At 42.5% G+C, this 20,594-nt stretch overlaps 1 protein-coding gene across 2 annotated transcripts in view; it reads right to left on the bottom strand.

The window, feature by feature from the left end:
* The window catches only part of LOC124213094 (pleckstrin homology domain-containing family G member 4B), a 192,966-nt gene that overhangs the window by 64,151 nt on the left and 108,221 nt on the right, over positions 1 to 20,594 (bottom strand). For both annotated transcript variants that reach the window (XM_046613956.2, XM_069133325.1), the window contains exons 4-7: positions 18,359 to 18,538; positions 17,350 to 18,211; positions 5,826 to 5,915; positions 659 to 776 (exon numbers count right to left, since the gene is read on the bottom strand). In XM_046613956.2, coding sequence (XP_046469912.1) covers positions 659 to 776; positions 5,826 to 5,915; positions 17,350 to 18,211; positions 18,359 to 18,538 — 1,250 coding nt within the window. The remainder of the gene's footprint in view (positions 1 to 658; positions 777 to 5,825; positions 5,916 to 17,349; positions 18,212 to 18,358; positions 18,539 to 20,594) is intronic.

Genomic DNA, 20,594 nt, shown 5'->3' with positions numbered 1-20,594 from the left:
TCTTTCTTGACATGCATATATATACCTACCTACCTTTATTGATTTATATCATGCGGAAGAGTGCGCGCAGGGCAATTTGCATGTGTAAACAATAATAATTGATACTGCGGTGGATATAATATATATATATATATACACACCATAGTATATGCGCGTTACGGGTATACATATTATGTCTATAAATACAGTACCTATAATGATATTCGTCGACTAGAAAGTACCTACGTTGCGCTGGTATAATTGTAAGGGTCGACGATACTGTCGGGTGCATGCATGGATATTACTTTCAGGATAATTAATAAATAACCTATTCGCGACTCCCTCCATACCTATCGATATCGATCATTAATTTTAATATCTTAATGTAATACACCGCACTGCTGCACGACGGCACATCTTTACAACTGCAGCAAATAATATACCTACTTTCCCTTATATTATGGTGCAAGTTACCGTATACCTCCACGTCCCCGTGATTATACCATGCATCTTTTGTAAATTTATTATGCCGTGGTACAAGAGGACGATGAATTTTTTAAATTTGTATTTGATATTATTCTCCGACTACATTTTCTCTCGAAACGAATGGAAGCTGCGTTGATTCGATTAAGCATCATTCACGGCGTAGAATGAATTTGAATAAATTTATTCCACGAACCTGGGTAGGTGAACGAGGTAGAGAATAAAACAGGCGATTTCGACCGGCGAAATAGCCTCCGTCGGTGACACAGTGCTGTCGTATTCGATGACAGGTCTGTCGGCACAGTCTTTGTACCCTGAAACAGATTAAAAAAGAAGAATGAAATTAAATACATCGTCCCTCATTATTCTCCTCATCGTCATTATAGTTCTGAATATTCAAGTTTTTATTTTTATTGTATTTATTGCAAGATTTTTACGATTTACACACATATTTTCAAAAAAAAAATAGTTTAAATAGACAAAAAAAAAAAAAAAAACAACGAACAAACCGAGCACGAAACCTGATTTCAAAACATAAAGCAAGAATAATGCGGGCACAGGTATAAATAAATAATATCCGAATAACAGGGTGTTGTGCAATTCTGCAGGGAACGACCGGGCACACATATGCATATAAATAGGTACGTAATATAGAGGCGCATGCCGCATCTTGGATCATGAATGAATGATGAAATTGATTCGCCTTGACTGAACGAACGCATCTCTTCTCGCATTAATTCGCAGTGCACGCATTTCGTTGCATCTGCGGCTTAGACTTATAAACAGTCCGTTCGTTCGGTTCATCAATCGTTGCTTTTCATTCACGGTTGATAATAAAAATTAAAATCATGCATTTATCCAGATTTATACACAGCAAATTGATGGTTATAATAATTATGTATATTACAGTTGAATTTATGAGACTGAAGAACTACATTGACAACTAACTCGACATACTTTAATGACAATAATTATACAAGAATTTACCAAATATGTCGATCAAATACGACGATAAAAATGTTTTATAGTTATAATTCAAATACAAATCTATATTTTCAGTAAATTAACCAAAATTGTTATTCTGAATTAAAAAAATAAATCAATTTCTTTCGCTATATTCGACCATGATATTTGACAAATTTTTTGTGCAGAGAATGTTGAAAACCTGTGTTTGTTTTCAAAAAACGTTTCGCAAATCGTTGATTGATCCCGTCTACTTCTACCTATTAAGAATGACCAAACGCAATCGATTTTTTTTCACGATTACGATTCAATCGAGTCATGCTTGATTATTTGCTTTTTGATTCGATTAATCGATGCATCGATTATTCTTAGCTCAGTGGGCACCGCTGCAGTACTCTGAGAGAAATTTTTAGTTCCGGTTACCGCTCGGTTCTTAACTATTTTCATTTTTTACCACAATGCGAAAATATAGTTCTAGGCAGAAAATGAAAATTAGTTTTTTAGCCGTTACCGGAAAGTCTAGTATCCGTTACTATTCTTTCTCATTACGATCACTATTGCTATATTTTCTTGCAACTGTTGCCAAAATTTAACGCTCGTGCAACGATAAATTGACGTTAAAGCCTTGTTCAACTAAAAAAGTAGAGTAAACCTCAGAAACTGATTTTGCGTTGCAATAACCAAAATAGAATCGACAATAGCGCAAAATGATTAGGCGTACCTCGTCTTTCGTTATTCCAACAATATTCAAACAGTTCTTTTAACGATACCTGTTTTACTTAATTTTTCTAGTTACTGTAACAAATGAAATTTTTTCCAGTGTACACCTATACCTATAAACATTCTCCTAATCCAGTTAGAGATTGCAGTTTCTACCTGAACTCGTGGCAGCATCATCTCGTGCAGTAATAACAAACACGTGCGGTCTGATTATATGCCTGGTTATTCTACTGCATATTCGGTATATATATATATATATATACGGTAAATCGTTGTTGCGCGTAGGTAGGAAAAGGTACGTTGGAGTAGCCACGTAGAAGAGTACCGTTCACGGGATAAATAAGTCGAAGTCAGCTGCCGCTGGAGTGCAGATGCGACTCTTCGACTCGAACTGGAGAACTCCCACGCCCCCGCTTTGGACCCGCGTGCGCCAAGGATGGCGTGCCTTCCTTAGAGAACAAGGCGAATTAATCGCGTGGTCGCGGACCGAAGTGAAATTAAGTCCTCGAAGGTTTTGCACGACCCGCTGCAACTTCGCACGTAGGTATCAAGTATTTATCCTACAAGACGTATCGAGATATTATCCTACGTGAAACGTGTGATTTCCACCATTTTGTTGATTAATTTTTTTTTTTTTTTTTATCATTTTTCACTATCTTGCGAAATATCTACCGTTTTCATAATTACTACCTCAGTAACTGTATTAATTATTGCGGCACCAATTTAGCATATTCGAATTAAGAATCCGCAGGTAACCGAATGAAGAATCTCCGATGAATTTATCATTTTTTTTCTCTTTTTTTTCTTACTTTTACTTTGAATTTTTAATTTTTTTTTCATCAACACCGTAGCGATTCGCTGCGTGGCGATGCGTTCACGCTTCCCACGACACAGTTTCACCCCTGCCACATGTACATCGAATGCATACAACATCGAAGCGAACAGCCGTTCCTCGGCAATATGCAGAGATGAGATGGGATGAGAGAGAGAATGAGAGAAAGAGAGCGATAGCGAGAGAGAGAGAGAAGAGATTGTATCGGTAATACAGGATGAGAAATTATCCATTAGCCACAGGGTCACAACTCCTCCCAGCTGCTTATCGTTGACTATATTAACTTGGGGCGTCTCGATACCCGGGTGAAAAAATATAAATACATATTACACACCCGTTGGAAAAGGGTTCAGGATGTTTGAACGTATAGAAAGAAGTTTAGAAATTTTTGTCTCGCGATCCATTTTTCAAAAAAAAAAAAAAAAAAAAGAAAAAAAAAATACCACAAGAAAGATATTTAGCTTGTTAAAAGGAGTCAAAAGGGGTCGCGTGGCTAGGTGGCTAAGGAGGTCAGAGGCGTCATATTGTACCGGCGTGAAGTACGGTGCCCGATAATTTACGGCACGTTCCCTATAGCTGGTTGGACTCGTACACCGCTAAGAGTCGGGAATACTGCAATAACGCGGTGTAGTTTCCTTGTACTATCAGAACCATCAGCGTTGTTAAAGTCAAAGTTTCGCCACCGCCACAAGATACGAAAGAGCCGTGCAATAGTAACAACTCGCTAATTACTGTTACTGGTTCTTCGTACAATCGGGAGTAACGATCTGAAAATCGTTCAAGTTATGTGATTTCAAGTCGTATAATAAGTTGTGACTGCCTCGAGTGCTTCTTCGGGTTTATTAAGAGCGACCACTTATACCCGGTGGAATGAGAAAAGATTTTTGTTAATTATAAAAATTTTTCATTATTATTATTAGAAGAAGAAAAGTGCAGAGCTGACCTGCGAGCCCACCCATTCACCGTATAGTTATGGTGCATGAGTTGTGACAACGGGTGGGAAGGGGGTAGGGCAGTAATTTATTGCCAGATATTAATTATCCTTACAATCTTCCACGTCGTCGGGTCTTTCACACGGTACACATGTTCACAAGCCTGAAGCCTGCCGCCTCTCACCCTCGAAAAAGGTCGAGCAATTAAATGCGCGCGAAGTGTGCACGGTGGGAGAAGCGATAAGGAGAGGATGTCAAATCGAGAAGGTGGATGAAGCTGAAAAATGGACCAAACCCATTTCTTCTTTCACTAAACTACCCGTCGTTATACAGTTACAAAGGAAGAAAAGTAAGGATGTAACATCGTTTCATGAACTTCAAAAACGTTTGAACACCTCGGGTGTTTTTCGTTGAAACAGTACACCTAGATGAAAGATCGGTTTTATCACCGACGACCGGTAAGCAAGACACCCGGGGAGTGTATCAGACGTCCTGGAGTTAGAGCTCCCGTAGCCGAAGAAGAAGGTCTTAATTTAAATCTTGTGGTAAGTAGCAGGTAAAGGCGGGCGCAGTGTTTCTATTTTAATGGAATATTGTACAGTTATACACGCGATGTGTTCATGGTGCTGGAGGAACGTTACAGGGTGGAACGCGTTTAGACGCGTATAATGGTGGTTTAAGGCACGCGGCGAACCCTCAAGGCCGGCAGCCAAGGAACTGTTGCGGATACTCGATCGCTGTATAAGGCAGGTACTGTAAAGTTTCACACAACCATGCGATGGAGTGCATGTCGCAAATAGTCTCCGCAACTGTGCCGTGTGAATCGCGTATTCGTGTATTCCGTGTGTGGGTGTGTCTCGGCTTCCGCATTATACTCCTCCTCGGATCCTCGGTCAACTCTCTGCAGCCCGATGCCGGTTCGTCTATTCGGTGTATAAAACGTCTGGCTACCGCTGCCGTTTACCGCCACTTATGTCTACTTATGCCTCATTTTCTCGCTCGAACCATTTGCATTCACCGGCACAACGATGCGTTTCAACTGTCAGAAGAACCGGAACCGCGATCATCATAATCAGACACTCGGGAATCTTTCATTATCCACCTAACCTCAATCTTCGATTTATCATACATTGTCGATGGTTAAATTGGCCACCTGTTATAGAATGGTTCACGGAAGTCGATCGTATTTCAAGCCTCAAATTGCTTCTCACGATCTTGGTTAATCCGTAAACGACGAAGAAAACTCCGAAGTGACGGGTTTTGGTTAGTTCGTAATTTTGCCACCCGTTCCCAACGATTTATAAAATTGTAGACCGAGCGTGGTGTTGAGATCGTTAGTAAAATTTTGCGAAAACTTCAAGTGGCACGATTACCGTTCCGCGTATGATCCGAATATAATTTGTATATATTTACGCTTCAGAACGCGATAAATCTTGCAGGTTTAGCGCAGCGCCCCCATATTGCAGACTTTCGTACTTCTCATTGCAGAGGAAGCGTCGTCACGCGATGTTGCATCAAAGATACCGCAGCGAACTGCGCAAAGTTCCGTACTTCATTTCCAAGTTTTTGCATTTTCTTGTCCAAGTTTCATTACAGGTTGGTTTAATGTTTTGCTATTGTAACCTATTGGAGACTTTCTTCAATTTTTTTTTTCCACAAGTTTCAGATTTCGGGGACATCAAGAAACGCGTAATGTTACTTTCGCAATGTAAATATAGACGCGTACGATATGCTGCATAGAAATAAATAATAATCATCCCCCCTGGTGTGTAATTAGTTATACCATACCAGGCGGTTGTAATAACACACATATATATAATATATGTGTGTGCATGCACCATTCGGGTTGTTCGAGGGTAATTATAAATCTCATTGTTACATAATTGTACAATTTACAACGAGGAATTTCAATTTACCTGGTAACGTGAGACCGCAGGTAAGCAGGTGATCCGGCAGGTCGATAATACTCCGCGGTGGCGTGAGGTCTTGCCCTTTTTTCCTCGCGCCTGAAAACAATCCGAAATTTCATCTAGATTAATAAACCTATTAAATCATTTACACAAACATACTCGAATACGGAACAAATTATTTTCAACATACGATTTGAAATCCCGTGTATAATTAATATTTTTTCACACGCATTTTCATACTGCCTGGAAACAGCCGCAACGTTGCCTCGAGAGGATTAAGAAAAAGGGAAGAGATATTTTGCAATCGGGAGGAAAAATGATCGGTAACTCGATACGGACGTGAGAGAAATAGAGAGTGAATCGTTATGAAATATATACATATATACACATGTGTGCATTTAACATCATGGTACATACAGGTATATAATGTCTCCCTCCGTTTGCATATATATATATATATATATACATGTATGTATGTACACGTTATACATTAGCCAGCAAATTTCTAACAGCTGTGCTTGCTTTGATATGACATTCAATACAATATTTATACACACACAGATCGTGTTCTTCTTCAAACGAATCTCCGTAACGCATGTTCCGCGTTTATACGCAATAGTCGTTGTGTATGTAATATTATACACATCGTGTAGTATTTTCTTCTTTGATCAGTCAGCAGAAATTATACGAGATGTGAAAATTGTGGGGAAAATAGAAAAGAGTGCATAAAAAAACAAAAAAAAAAGGTCGTTATCTGCAAACTGGATAGAAACGATTTTGATTAATTGTAAGACGTATAAGTTTCTAAAAAGAATAACAGTTTCGAATTTAAAAGAACATGGGAGAAAAAAAAAAAAAAAATAAGGAAACATCGCTGAACAGGCGTGATGAAAATTTTCCATATATATATATAAATCGTACGTTCTTAATGATATGGCAGTAATTATAGCCGGAATCAGTTGCGTGTAACTAACGGTTGTTTGAGGCCTGAAACGTGGCGCGAGTTGCGCAGCTGCTGCTAGTGACATGTCCTGATCAGACGCAAAAAAAAAAAAATAAAAATAAAGAAAAAAAAAAATAAAAAAATAAAAAAATCAAGGAGATAGAAATTCCTCAAGTTTCCGTACAGCATCCGATAATCCGCGACAGGTAGTTAAGTCAGGCGGCGGGGGCAGGTTGCTCGCATAGAAATCCCGAGCGTCGAGCGGGTGAAACACGATATCAATAATACGTTTTCTAAAACCACACCTACCTATGGAAAACGCCAGCGTAGTCGACGTGTTTCCCTGGCTGTTCACGCGTGCCTGCGGATACGATGCGGGCCGTAATTTGCGTAGAAAGTATTACGTTCTACGCATTGGACGGGGAGGGTTTTACGGGCTTTGCGAATCGCGAGACGCGATGAAATTTTTCACGCGTCGTTAACGGAATGAAGTATAGGTGGGGGGGGGGGGGGGGGGGGGGGGGAGTAAAGAAGACTGCAAGCTCGACAGTGATGCGAGCGGTTGAGTATCTGGTTTAAACGCCATTAAATTCAACGATATTAGTGTAGGTAGTATGATAATCAAGAAAATGGTCGAAAAAGCTCGATACTGAAAATAAATTAGGAACAGATGTTGTAGCTTTTTTTTGTTGTTTTTTTATTTTAATGAAGAAAAATTTCGTTGAGTGATGTTCATTACGCTCGACTAATAATTCGCTTTTCGTTAGACAGTGTCTGCTGGTTAACAACATTTGTCCGAATGTATATAGTTTAGTTAAATTTCAAATAGGCGGATGATATTTTTTTAACATTTATCGTAAACAGCGTGTTTCTTAAATTATTAAGGCTAAACACACAAAACTTTACGTTTGTGACTTTAAATTGCATAAATGTTACAACAATTATATACCATAGTTATCAGAGAGCGAAATACGACGTTTAGAAATGATTTTAAATGTAGAAACCGAACGATGTAGTTGGATTATTTAAAATTATTTCACAAGCTTCGTGTTTTTTTTTTTTTCTTTTTATAAATTTCATTTCAATTCGAGGCAACGCTAATAACGCGAAATAAATGTTGAGCTTTCACAAGCTTTTCGATGCGCTTTTGTGGCAGCGTGTAAATCGGATGGTAATGGCAAGTTATAAAATAGTATACGACAAGGTCGAGGTCGAACTTAGGTAAAACTTTTTGAGAATTACTCGGAAAAAAATGATATCCGATTACGATTAGGCACTCCTTTGAATCTCGGCTACCTTGCCTTATACCAGCATAAATCGTATTAGATGATCACCGTGCGTTTCGTAAAGAATATTATTGTAAGCCGCGAGAATCGGATGATATGAATAAAATATCATGTTGATGCGTACAAAGCGTGCGCAACGAGGATCTGTGTAATTATTATCTCTACGTAGAATCTCTGTAAGTATATAACTAGATATATCATGTACTAGGTCTAATATCGTTCTCGTCGAGATGCATTTAATACCGACGCGTGTTTTCTCCGAACTGTGAGGGCTGTTACATTGATATAGAATTATTTAACATTGTTGGCACAAAAATCCTCGGCCAGAGATTATCAATATTAGCCTTCTGCGATGAATATATAGGGATTAAAAACGTGAGAACAATCAATAAATAAATGAATAAATAATAAATCGAGAATATTCTAGCTGTATTAAATGCGTGAATTTTATGGTCAGCCTGCAAAGTTTCGAATTTTTCACAAAAAATCTCACAAATATATACCGTCAAGATTGTGGTATATTTTTTTTTTTCGTTATTAACGCTACTTGATAGCCTATAAAAACATAAAAATTTTATCAAGTCGCAATGATCTCGTTACAAAAAAAAAAAAAATAAGAGATAGAGAAAGAACCGTTAAAAATCGTTATCAATCTATTTTTATATAATGTAAAGATCGTTTACGCAAAGAAACACTAATAATATAAAACGACCGTTTCTGTATATTGTAATACGTCACGATATGTCGAATGCAGTATCGTGACGGCGATAAAAAAAATTGTAATGAAAAAAAAAAAAAAAAAAAGTATCGACGACACAAACCGTATGTAATACACAATAATGCATATAATCTATAAGAGAGAGAAAAAGTCGAAGAATCGTGGGAATTCCGAGGGATAGAGTTTGCGATGTGAATACTTACCCAGGTATGCACACGTCCGGTACGAACGTGCATTATTATACATATGCATTGGAAAATGCAGGCATATAATACGGATCTATAAGCCTATGGAAGTGCATCGTGGCGCCACGTGGGATCGTGGTATCGGGGTCAGGGCGGGTCGCCGACTGCGGGCGATGCAACGCGCTCGATACTCGCCGCAATCGGGTACATGTATTAACAACGGTCGTTCGTAGCGTAGTACGTAGGTACACACGTACGTATCCGTCCGAATGGACACAATACGTAGCGATGAATATAGCCGGTCGCGAACAAGGATCGGAGGATGTTGAGTAACTGATTGAGGCGTTAACCTCGTCGCGAACGGTGTGATCGCAAAAAAAAAAAAAAAAAGAAATAAACAAATAAATAAATCGAAAGAAAACTTGCTGATATATAATCAAGGGGACCGATTTATCGTGTTATCGTGACGGTCGAAGTGTTTACAAATTGCGTGAAAATATGACGATAAACGATAAGGAGAAGGTATAAATATACGCCTCGACACTTTTAAATGTTATATTCTAATGAAATATACTTTGCACAATATTTGCATCGTTATAATGTAATATCTCTTGTGCAAAGTTTTAGTTAATCGTAAGTTATTATCAAACTTCGCTCACGTACGTTACTTTCAAATTTGAGACGATGAATAAGAAAAAAATAAAAATGAAAATAAAAAAAAAAAAAAAAGCAAAGACAATGAGTCGAACGTAAGCACACAAGAAATTGGCACACGGATTGAGAGCGAAATACACATGCAGTTTGTAACGTGTATACCGGTCGAGAGTACGTTGTTATATATGCCTAGACGTAATGCGGCGTTGTCGCGAAAACTTTTTCGCGCGGGCAACGCGGTGCAGTATATAGGATTTCAACATATTCCAGATTCATTACGAGACGTTTATTACCTACGAGTTAATGACGCTGCTGCTAGTGGTGCCGGTGCCGCCGGCATACCCCAGCATCTCTTGGGAGTTTACGTAACGTAACATAGCTCAAGAGACTTTCTGGGATTTTGATTATGTTAGTCCGTCGTGGGGTCGGGTTGATAAAATTCATAAAAGGAAATGTGGAATAAGAATATAACAACTTGGAATACATATGAGCAAGTCTACCAATTACCGACATCGGATCCAGCTTCATCCCCCTCAGATCTTTTCGAATTTTTTTTTTCTACCGAAAGTCAAAGTTTTCAGATTTTTTACCCTTTTTTTTATCTTTCAATGTCATTGTACGGGGCATTCCATGTTATATTGTCATACTGATTTTATTCATTCTTTTTTTCTTCGTTCATGCTCGTGAAAGGCTCTCAAAATTGAGCTTAAAGTCTAAAAAGCAGTGTTTTTGTCTTTCCCAAATTATGAAATATTTTTCAATATTTTTTTCGAAAACCTGGAGACAATTTCACTTAACATGTGTAATTTTCGAGATGGGATCTCCATAAACACACGATAAATGAGTTGTTGAAGAAAATTGGAAGAAAATTTTCGATTCATTTTATTCTTTTTTCATCTTTTTCCTCTCTCGCCCTCTTTTGCGCTCGAGAAATGAACATAAGAATATAAATTGAAGAAAATTTTCATATTATTTCTGTTTGCCTGGTAATAAAGAAAAATAATGATAATAATCATTTACACCTTTGCGCGAGGTCGCGAACACGCTCGGACCGACTCGAGAATGACTTTTGGTCACGCAATCGGGGCGACACGGGACGCTGACGTCATCCCCACGGCATAAATATGCATTATATGCACTGTAAGGTAATGCATAATGCACCTTCGATTCAGGGGTCTCCAACCTTCCTCAACATATTCGTGATCCACGGTGGCTTAAAACCGACCTTAGACATCCCTGACTGTGAGAAAATATTTTAACAGGTACATAGTTATTTTCTTCTCTCCGTTTCATTTCACGACTCGAAGCTGGGACGATTGTTTGATTGAAAAAGGTGGCTGTCGGAGTAGGTGAAGCTATTATTATATACAGCTCGCGTCTATATGGTAACCATAAATTGAGACAATATGCACCAGGTTATAATATGAAGATCCTGCGGTTAGAGAGAAACATAACTGTGTCGACTCGACATCGCGTTTATATAAGTGTCTAATCTGGAAACTTCTCATATTTGTTGTACCATAGCTACTATTTTTAAGGATGTGCGAGATGAGAGGAAAAATTTCCTCTCGTTGCGTTAAAGACATTTTGAAATATTTCGTGCCTTTCAATGGAAACGTTTGAGAGTATAAAAGTGGAACATTTTTTTTTTTTTTGTGAACTACGTGATTCATCTATCGGTTGTGAACAAGGGCTGCGAGTGACGCAATCCGTGTGAAGGACCAACGCTGGACAATCCGCATGATTAACCTGATCCTGAACAACTAGGTATAGGTATAAGCTACCTACTTACGCCGCGGCAGGTATAACAACATTACAAATAAATGCGAATAATGAAGAAAAAGAGGTATAAAAAGCGTTATAAGTATATAGGTGCATCGAGGTCAACGATACGTAATCAAGTGCTGCAGCGGGTAAATACGCGGTATACAGCGACTATGGTCATACCTGTGTGCCTATAATACCTACACGAACAAAGAGCGCGTAAGAAGAAAGATACATACATAGAGAGAGGGAGAGAGAGAGAGAAAGAGAGACTGGTCTCTGATTTTACGAGGTTGCTGCAGCTCGGCAGTCACGTGTCCATTCTTATCGTTGAATCGAAAAGAAGCGATACGACACAACGGCAGTGACAAATAACTGCAATTTCCTGTATGCCTATTTTTATCGAACTAAGAATAGCCGGGGAGAAGATTCAGTTCACGGTTCAGCAGTTGCGCAGCATCCACGTGGATTGAACAGAAATCAGCGAAATGAATGGGATCCGGAAAAATGATGTGTCCGGTCAAAAAATCCGTAGCAAATTCATGGACATTAAAAATAGAATACATCTAGGATCCAGAAAAAAGTTCAAAGATAGTATCCAAGACTTTTGAAGGACAAGTAAAATTTGAGGACATTTTCAGGATCACTGGACACCATGGTGAAAGACGAACATGGACGGAAACCCGACTGGAATTAGTGAAATTCCTTTTTTTTTTTACTTTAAGCGCGGCGAGTATTCCCACGGCGATATCCAATCGAATGGATGAATTCACCTGATGGTTAGATGGCACGAATCGAAGTATGCATCTACGCGTGTATCCAATGCAGGGTTTAATAGGCATAACACATGCCGTTAGCCCAGAGCGCGTTATCGTGATATCGCCGATGTTTCTTGGTACTTTTGCGTCCGCCTTGGAATGCAATTCCACATGTGAACGTGCAGTGCAGGACCCTGTGCCTTTGTGAACCGTACATCTTATTATGCCACGAGCAAATCTTCTAGCCCTCAGCGATTCGCGTTGTGCTACGTTGCGTTGCGTTTCGTTCGTCAATGCACAGATCAGTATCGCTCCTTGCAGCTAGGCTGAATAGAACTCGGCCTACGTTCTCAGATCCATCTCTTACCTCCCTGTTTCGACTCTGCAGCCGATACGGCATTGCTATACTCTGATGGATTCCCAGAGTTCTTTTTTTACGCCTGACCTACATTCGAAACTTGGATTCAGCTGCTTAGGTTGGATTCGATGGGTGTTTACTTGACTCAATGAACGGAATCTATCGCAAGAGAATCTGATTGATAATTACTCCATGCGGTGGTTCATCGAACGGATTGCAAACCAAAGGAGCAAACGAGGCAAGAAAAAAACAAACCATCTACCATTATCATAATTCCGCGGAAATCAACCCATCAGGTTTGATCAGGAACATGTAGAAGAGGTGCGTCCCGGTTATCTGAATGGGTGAAAAGGTGGGCTAAGCAGGCATGTATGAGCGCGTAGATGCGCGACGATTATCTTCGGCATGAATGACTTCGCAGAGTTAAATCAAGCAACAGCAGCAACCCAACGCGGCGCAGCGAGCAATGATCTCGTTACATTTGAGATCCAATTACGATTGTACAACCTAAATATCGACCGGCGAAACGAGCGTTCCTCATGAGTGTACGTTCCACACATGTAACTACGGGTGTAATTATCGTTACCACCAGCTGGAATCAACTGTATTATAGAGATTGTACAGACTTTCATTTGTTCCAATATTTGATTGATATCAACTATACGAATTGCGAATTTTTCTACATTAAAAGTCCAAAGAAACCATGTTCTGTTCTACCGAATATTTCAAAACGACACCAGACGCACGATTTTTACATACGCAACAGTACATATGTATCGCAGATGGCATCGCTCCGGGCGCGCCGAGAAGACATCGTCTTATTAGTATCACTGGCCAATAAATTAGCATAAATTAATTATTCTCGCCGGGATTCAAGAGTTGATTGAGTCGTCGTTGTCGTATGCATATAGAGATCGGTGTAAGAAACTGATGGGATCTCAGCTCCGCAGAGAGTTATGACATTTTTATAATTCATCGTGAAACTGGCATGTAGGTAGGTAGAACTTGCCCGATAATCAATGATCGAACTTTTTCAAAAAGCCTTGACGTCGTCAGGTTCGACGTTAGATACAATTCACAGTTCTGATTCAGTTTTGTAAATTATCAAGTGAGGATGGATGAACAGGCGATCTGGAAAGGCACGGCTGGTTTTTTTGCAACCTTACCCGCTACTCCAGAAGTTATAGTAATGCGCAGGATCCACTGGGAGGCGTTCCTGACTCTTGACTTGACTAATTGAAATTACGCTTAGGTACGGTGATTCAGCAGCAATCACGTAGAGACGCAGCAGGATCCGAAGACGAAGACGAAGACGTCGTTGGTATGCAGAGAGGTCTCTGGTAGCTCCCCTTGATCTTCAACCAGGTACGGTGCGCGAATATCTTTCCAGTTTCCATTTTAGTCACCATCACCCGGCCGCTGCACTTCCGCGCGCAGTCAGGACATTGCACGATATACGTATACATGCTGGATTATAAGTAATCCCGGCTCGAAAACCAGTATATAATAACGCAAACCACGGCGCTAGGTGATCCACGTTTAACGAGGTACAGTACCTGCGGAAACGCTCCGATCACGGCAATATCACAGGTCTGCAACCAAAAAAACTCCACAGGTTTTTCGTACTGTGTCTTATAAAAGAGAAGAAGAAAAGGTTTCATAGAGAAAAAGAATGAACACGGAATGTTAAGTACATTTCATGAAGAAATTGTTTGCTTCAATTTACAAGAAATATTGTTTAGTTCATTGTAATGAAATGGTGCTTTTTTCATTATTCTTATACTTTTTTTTTTATGCAAACACCACGTATTTTGCAATAATACTGTACGTGATGGACGGAAATGGAAATGATTTTTGGATTTAGCATACGCGAGAACGTGATATTTACCAAAAACATCCCATGCAGCTGTAATTTTTTTTTTTTTTTTGCAGACCTGTGTTTTCCACCCAACAAAATCGCTTTTCACTTCATCGACGCTCGCTAGATGCAATATTCAAATTGTCAGATCGGGATTAAAAAACTCCCAGGTACTCGTCCGATATGAATTGGAAAAATACCGGATTTGAGAACCGTGTAAGCCTCGCGATGTTCACCGTTCCAGGCATTTACCGCAGGGGTAAAGTGAGTGCTTAACAAACCGTGTAATATCGAAACGTTTATTTGGCTCGTTGACGATCGGCGGTGGTCGGTCGGTTGCACGGTCACGGTAGCTGACTTCGGACATTTAAACGGTCAAAACTACATGCCGCAAGCCTCGAGAAGAAAGGACGAATCTACTTTATCCTTCTCGGGAAGATGACGCTTTGCCAAGAAGTAAACGAGATGAGGGATATTCAATAACCGGCTTCAATAGCGATAAATTTAGACTGTATAAATCGTGCGATGCCGTAAATAGAGTGATAAAAATGAAACTCGAAGTAAATTGGAAGTTACGATAACTCTCGTCTCTTTGTACACCGATGTAAAAGAAAACAAAAAAATCTCATCTCACAATTTCACCGAGAAACGTCGTCGTCATGGGTGCTCCTTATACATACTCCGTGGTAAAATCAAAGCTAAGAAATTGCCTTTGGCATCGCGGTCGTGGCACCGGTTGTGTCAGTCTACTGAGGAGGTGAACAGCCTCCATTGTCGAGGCTAGCTACTCCGGCGCAAGGCATGATTGAGGGGTTTTGCTCCCGCCCGTACCTACAACGATCAATGAACCACTTAGCGACCGCGGTTGTGGGCAGGCAGGTGGTTATACAGGGTGTCCGACGGCGCTCTTTTGACGTTAAAGAAATCATCACGCAATTTCATCTCCCTTTCACCCAAAGGCACATCTAGTTCAAACAAGCACCGTTCAACAAGTTTTTTTTTTTTGTTCCAATGTATAAGAAAGATATTCCGGAGTATGAGATTAAAGTTGGAAAAATAGGTGCACATATTACACCCATAACTCTTCTGTCTCGAACCAAGTATTTCACGTTCAAAGTGTTGCCCGAGTGTTATGATGTACCTACATAGCGGGTGTTCATTGAGCGGTTAACCACCCCGTGTACTTACATAGGTATAAGTGTGTACGTGCATTTACTTCATCAGTCTGAAGTGGCCTCAGATCAACCTGCGCAAGCTTTGAAATAACTTGCGTGGGTGAGTCAAGCCGTACGCCAAGATTAAATTTAACGGCTGGCGCCTGTCAACGTACACATAGCTGTTGTAGCCGGGCTGTTGAACGCCGTCTACACGGTGCAATGCGTAATTAACAAAGTTGATTAACGGTCGACCGATTGGTAAGCGTCTAGGCCAAACGCTACTGCGTTAATACACGCGCATTAATGTATGTACGTACCTATGGAACGATGACGAGGTTCGTCATAAATTACGCCGCAGGATTATCAAAAGACAGTAGCTTAATCAGTAGATAAAAAAGATCCAAAATTACGCGAACGACCCTCAATCTCAGGATGTGAATAACTCTGTTTGATAATGAGAGTAAAATGTATTACAGTTTAGTTACCACTTTTCACCACCGGCTGATCGATCGAGTGGTCGTAAGCTGTGCGAGCCCGTGGGAGAATCGAGATGGTAAATAAGGCGTAAATAGGGAGAGTAGTCTTTAAAGCGGGTTTTTTCAAATCCATCACCGCGGTGCTGGACCAACGGTGTGTTCCGGTCATGGTTATAGTGCGTTGCTGGTTGTGTACCCGGGATACGGGAGGGATTATCTCCGGGAACAAAGCGCGCGTCTTGACGTAGGTAATAAATTAAACGCAATTTCAACGCGTGTTTCCTGGTCGGTCAGCTGGTCTGTTCTGTTCCGTTCCGTTCCGTTCCACGACGGACTTCGGTATAGAGAGCCTCGACGCAGGGCGTATGTAACAAGCGGAGTATTACACGCGTACCTACGCATGTCGTTTTAAACGTGGTGATATGCACGCGGGAACACGCGTCGTTGTTCGGCTCTAAACGACCCGCGAATAAATTGCAGTTGTCACGTGAACGGTATTATAACGCTAGAAACGAGCGAGACTGTTGACCCTCCCCCCCCCCCCCCCCCCCCCTCACGGATCAAACGGACGCATGGTACGTTGATATGTACACATGTACGTCAAGCTGGCTTCAGGAAGGCGGTGAACAAGAGCACCGCCGACGGAGAAGGTGTGGCCGAACCGTGGGCATGCAGGATATCGTGAAAAGTTGGCGAATAAACACAGTGGTGAATAACTACCTCAAAGGGTGTAATCGATCTTCGATCGATTCCTGGATACACGCCCAGCGAGTAACTTGGCATGGAGCTAATACCTACGATCGAAAATGTTAAACCAATGGTATAAGAGTGTCTTGAATAAACTGTAACCGGAAGTCCTACGCAAAGTCTTGGCAGAATTGGATGATCCCCAGGTAAGCCTGCCGCGTTGCCTGCAGCTGGTAATACCTTTCTCAATGACGCCGTCGGGTCTGCTAATGAAATGTGACAACCGATGTAGAACGGTGTGTACGTGCGGCATGAATTCGGTGTTCACATACCCTGTCTGTGTTCATGCATAATGTTGTCCCTAGGTGGGGTTATGCCGTCTACAGGTAAATGTGCGATTGTAATATTACTGTTATTCACTGTCGGAGATTTTTTTTCTACCATCATTCAAGCTCCTAGCTTATTGTCAGAGTAAATGTCCGATTGTCACTACGAGTACGCATAATACCGATGACTATGCCAGACTCCATTTACACAGATGACGTGAATAGGGAATTGAAAATCACGAACAATGAATAGATTGAGAATGTACCGCGCTCGGTACGTTAATCGTTGAAAAATCATTAATACCTATCACAGAATAAACAGAACTAAATGTTGTAAAAAAAAAAAAAGGTAAGACTCACCAAATCCCATCCGGACTTCCTCCTCATCGTCGCTGTCGATGTGTTTAATCCCAGCGACTTCAAAGGTGTGAGACTCCTCGGGCTGGTTAGTGGCGCATCCACAGTAATCGTTGGAACAGCCGCAGGATTGCGATCCGCACTTGCATCCGAGAAGAGGATCGTCGGTGTCGCCGTGTCTGCAGGACGGACAGGGAAAGGGTAAATCGTCGATAGACACCCTCTCTATGGCGCGTTCGATGCTGACCAAGAGGGTGCCGATGTACCCCGGAAGATCCTCGTCCGAGACGGCGTCAGGACGAAGGTCCTGCAGGTGATCACTGGCGTCCTTCTCCCTCTCAGACTCGGCTACGACCGCCTCGAGGGCGAAGGGTGTTTTCAGGTCACGGGGAGCGAGTGTTCGCGTTTTCGGTTCCCACCTGGAGTTGCTCTCCTTCCAGTTCTCAACGGTCATCGGGGAGACGCTCGTCCCCCGCTTGATCCTGGCACCTTCGGACCTCGGGACATCGACACCGTCGCCCGGACGTCGCCGTCGCTCCGTCTTCGCCTCCTCCTGCCAGGAGTCGACGCTCGACGTGGACCTGGATTTGGCCAGGGCCAAATTTGGCTGTCGTCCGATCCGGTCGGCGGAGTCTGGCCGTCGACGAACCGGCTCCTCGCCTCTCGCCCCGTTGCTCACCACCTCGACGTCGCTCGGAGCGTCACCCTGAGCCAGGTCATCGCGAGACCGGCGACGCGGCCGAGCGACCGACTCGCTGGCCCCCGTTCTCCGCTTGTGCGAGTCCCGCCAGTCCATGAACTCGTCCTCGCGGTCCCAGCCGAGGATCCCTGGGGCCCGCATTGACGATCGCCACACCAGGGCTATCTGGAAGAGAATAGAGTCGCGTCAGTCGGATTGGCTGGAGTTTGGAAAGCCGGGGACTTGTTACCAACGCCACCGAGTCAAGATGCAAGTTTCGAGTTTTGCGTAACTGGGCAAAACTTGTGCCGCGTACTCAAGGTATAAACTTACTTCGACGGGTTCCTGGACGAGATTCGAACTAGGGTCTGTGCTCCTCCCCCGTGGTTTCCTCGCACAGAGGTAGCATTCCCCGACGCGTAGCGCCGAAGCCTCCAATTCACCCAGGTGGATCACCAGACCGATTTCGCCGAGTGTCAAGGGCCACCCTTTCGGAACCACGGACTCGTTACCCTGCATCAAAAAGCGAAAACACTGGTCAGAAATGCTGCTGGATATGATAATTGGGATTAGAACATGAGAAGACACTACTGCTGCAGTACAAGTTAGTATGTAACGTACGTACAGCTCTTCGATCGATCTAGTGACTGACGGTTCGTCGAGCGAGCCCTCAAGAACGTCATAAGGTAATCTGAAAACACCTTCACCGCGGTACTCTCTTTTCTCTGCACAGCCTACGCACAATCATGTTCCACGGTGAAAATCAAGGCACGCAGGTTACAGGGTGAGGTCCGGTGGGGGATTTAGCCTAGCTGTAAAGCAGGTATGGCCGAGCGGACAAGGAACTGTCCCAGATAAACGAACACCGGGTGGCGGCGTCATTGGCACCAACACACACGGAATCCCGAGGGAAGGGATATCGCGAAATTTCATCACGTTGCGGCGGTGGCGGGTGGAAATATGCGTACAATATGTGTATTGGTTCTACATGTAGAAACTGAATGCCTCATTGTCGGCACCCTGACGAGACCGCGACGCCCCGGCCCGGAACCATTTATGATAACGTGAACGACAACGACGACGACGATGCTGCGCATAAGTGGGTAGGTACATACGTACAACGATCCGAGCATGATAAAGAGTCAGCTTCTGTCACCGCCTGCTGGCGGCGTACCATTACCTCGTTAAATATCCCCCTCCTTCGTTTTGTTTTCTTTTTCTTTTTTCTTCTTCAAAGGTTTTAGATGATAGATCACAGCGTCCGGATCATTTCTGACTCTCGCACAGTCGGCTGAAGCCAATTTCATATTGGTTATACTCATACATACTTTCACTGGCAATCAGATATCACAAGTGATTCACGGAAGTTTTAAACACATGCTTCTACTGTACGAGGCGGATGTGACTAGATGAGAAGCGCAGATCATCTGACAACTGTCCTTTCAATATTCATTAGGCCAAAATCCTGTACACTGGGCTTATCGGGATATTTTTCATTTCCTTCGCCAAACTTACGTGGGTACCACGAGAATGTTTCAACGGGTTTTATACTGTATCCGTTCATTCACGGATTACCTACCTACTTTGTTCAGGTTATTTATACTCACGGTGCTGAAAGATTGTTTCAGGGAATAATTAGCACAGCCAGTTGTGAGCCAGAGTTGAACGCGATGTGGGATGAGTCAATGCACCGATATTTGCACGGGAAGTTTGCAGTAACTGTTCTGGCTTCGTTTGACCATTGGAACGTCGACGTTAGTGGTAGAACTATGCAGTGACCCAGAATAGAGGAAATTTGACGGTTTTTGGAACCCGATATCAGCGCCGAGCGCGAGATGTTTCCTTTTTCCATTTCGCGACAAGCAGGTTGAGATCGGATCTCGGGGCACTTTCGCGGACACTCATAACGGCGTACGGTGTGGGTCGAGTTTCACGTGACGAGCGAAAGAGTAATCGATCGATCGATTGACCGCCCCGTGCCGCCTTACAACCGACAACTAATGAGGCCTCATCTACCGCCTTCATGTCCCGGGGCGACTCGCAATCAAAACAATCATCAGCTTCTCAATGCAGGTAAGCACTTCTGTCTGTCGATCGCGCGCCGCGCTACACGGCGGTTGAATCGAGGAGAAAGAGATCACACACGTGGTGTCTCTGAACGTGATCACAATAGCCCAGCATGCGGAATGGTTTCCAAGAAATTTCCTAAGCCCAGCGTTCGAGATAGGGAAATGATAACTGTGACGTGCGTCACTCTGTGCAAATTTTTTCTGACCTCCAAGATCACGGGCCAAGCATCAGCGTCGACGACGCAACCGTTTCTCAGGAGGAAACCAAGGCATGTAGCTAGGTAGGTAGGTAGGTATGCGCTTTGATCGGCCCGTTCCTCCTGCACTGCCCGCAACCATAAGAACCGCGTTGATACGTAGATCGTACAGGGCGATGCACGTCGTCCGAGTTGCACACAACACCGTAAGGTCCGCACGGTGTAGGTGCGGTGCATGGATGCATGAACGACGTGCGGTGCACAAAGCGCGGTGCATATTTTACGCCTCAATAATAACACGGT

This window comes from Neodiprion pinetum, chromosome 2 (assembly GCF_021155775.2).
Source record: "Neodiprion pinetum isolate iyNeoPine1 chromosome 2, iyNeoPine1.2, whole genome shotgun sequence".
In the NCBI taxonomy this organism is placed as follows: Eukaryota; Metazoa; Arthropoda; class Insecta; order Hymenoptera; family Diprionidae; genus Neodiprion; species Neodiprion pinetum.
This window is presented reverse-complemented; position numbering and strand designations above follow the sequence as displayed.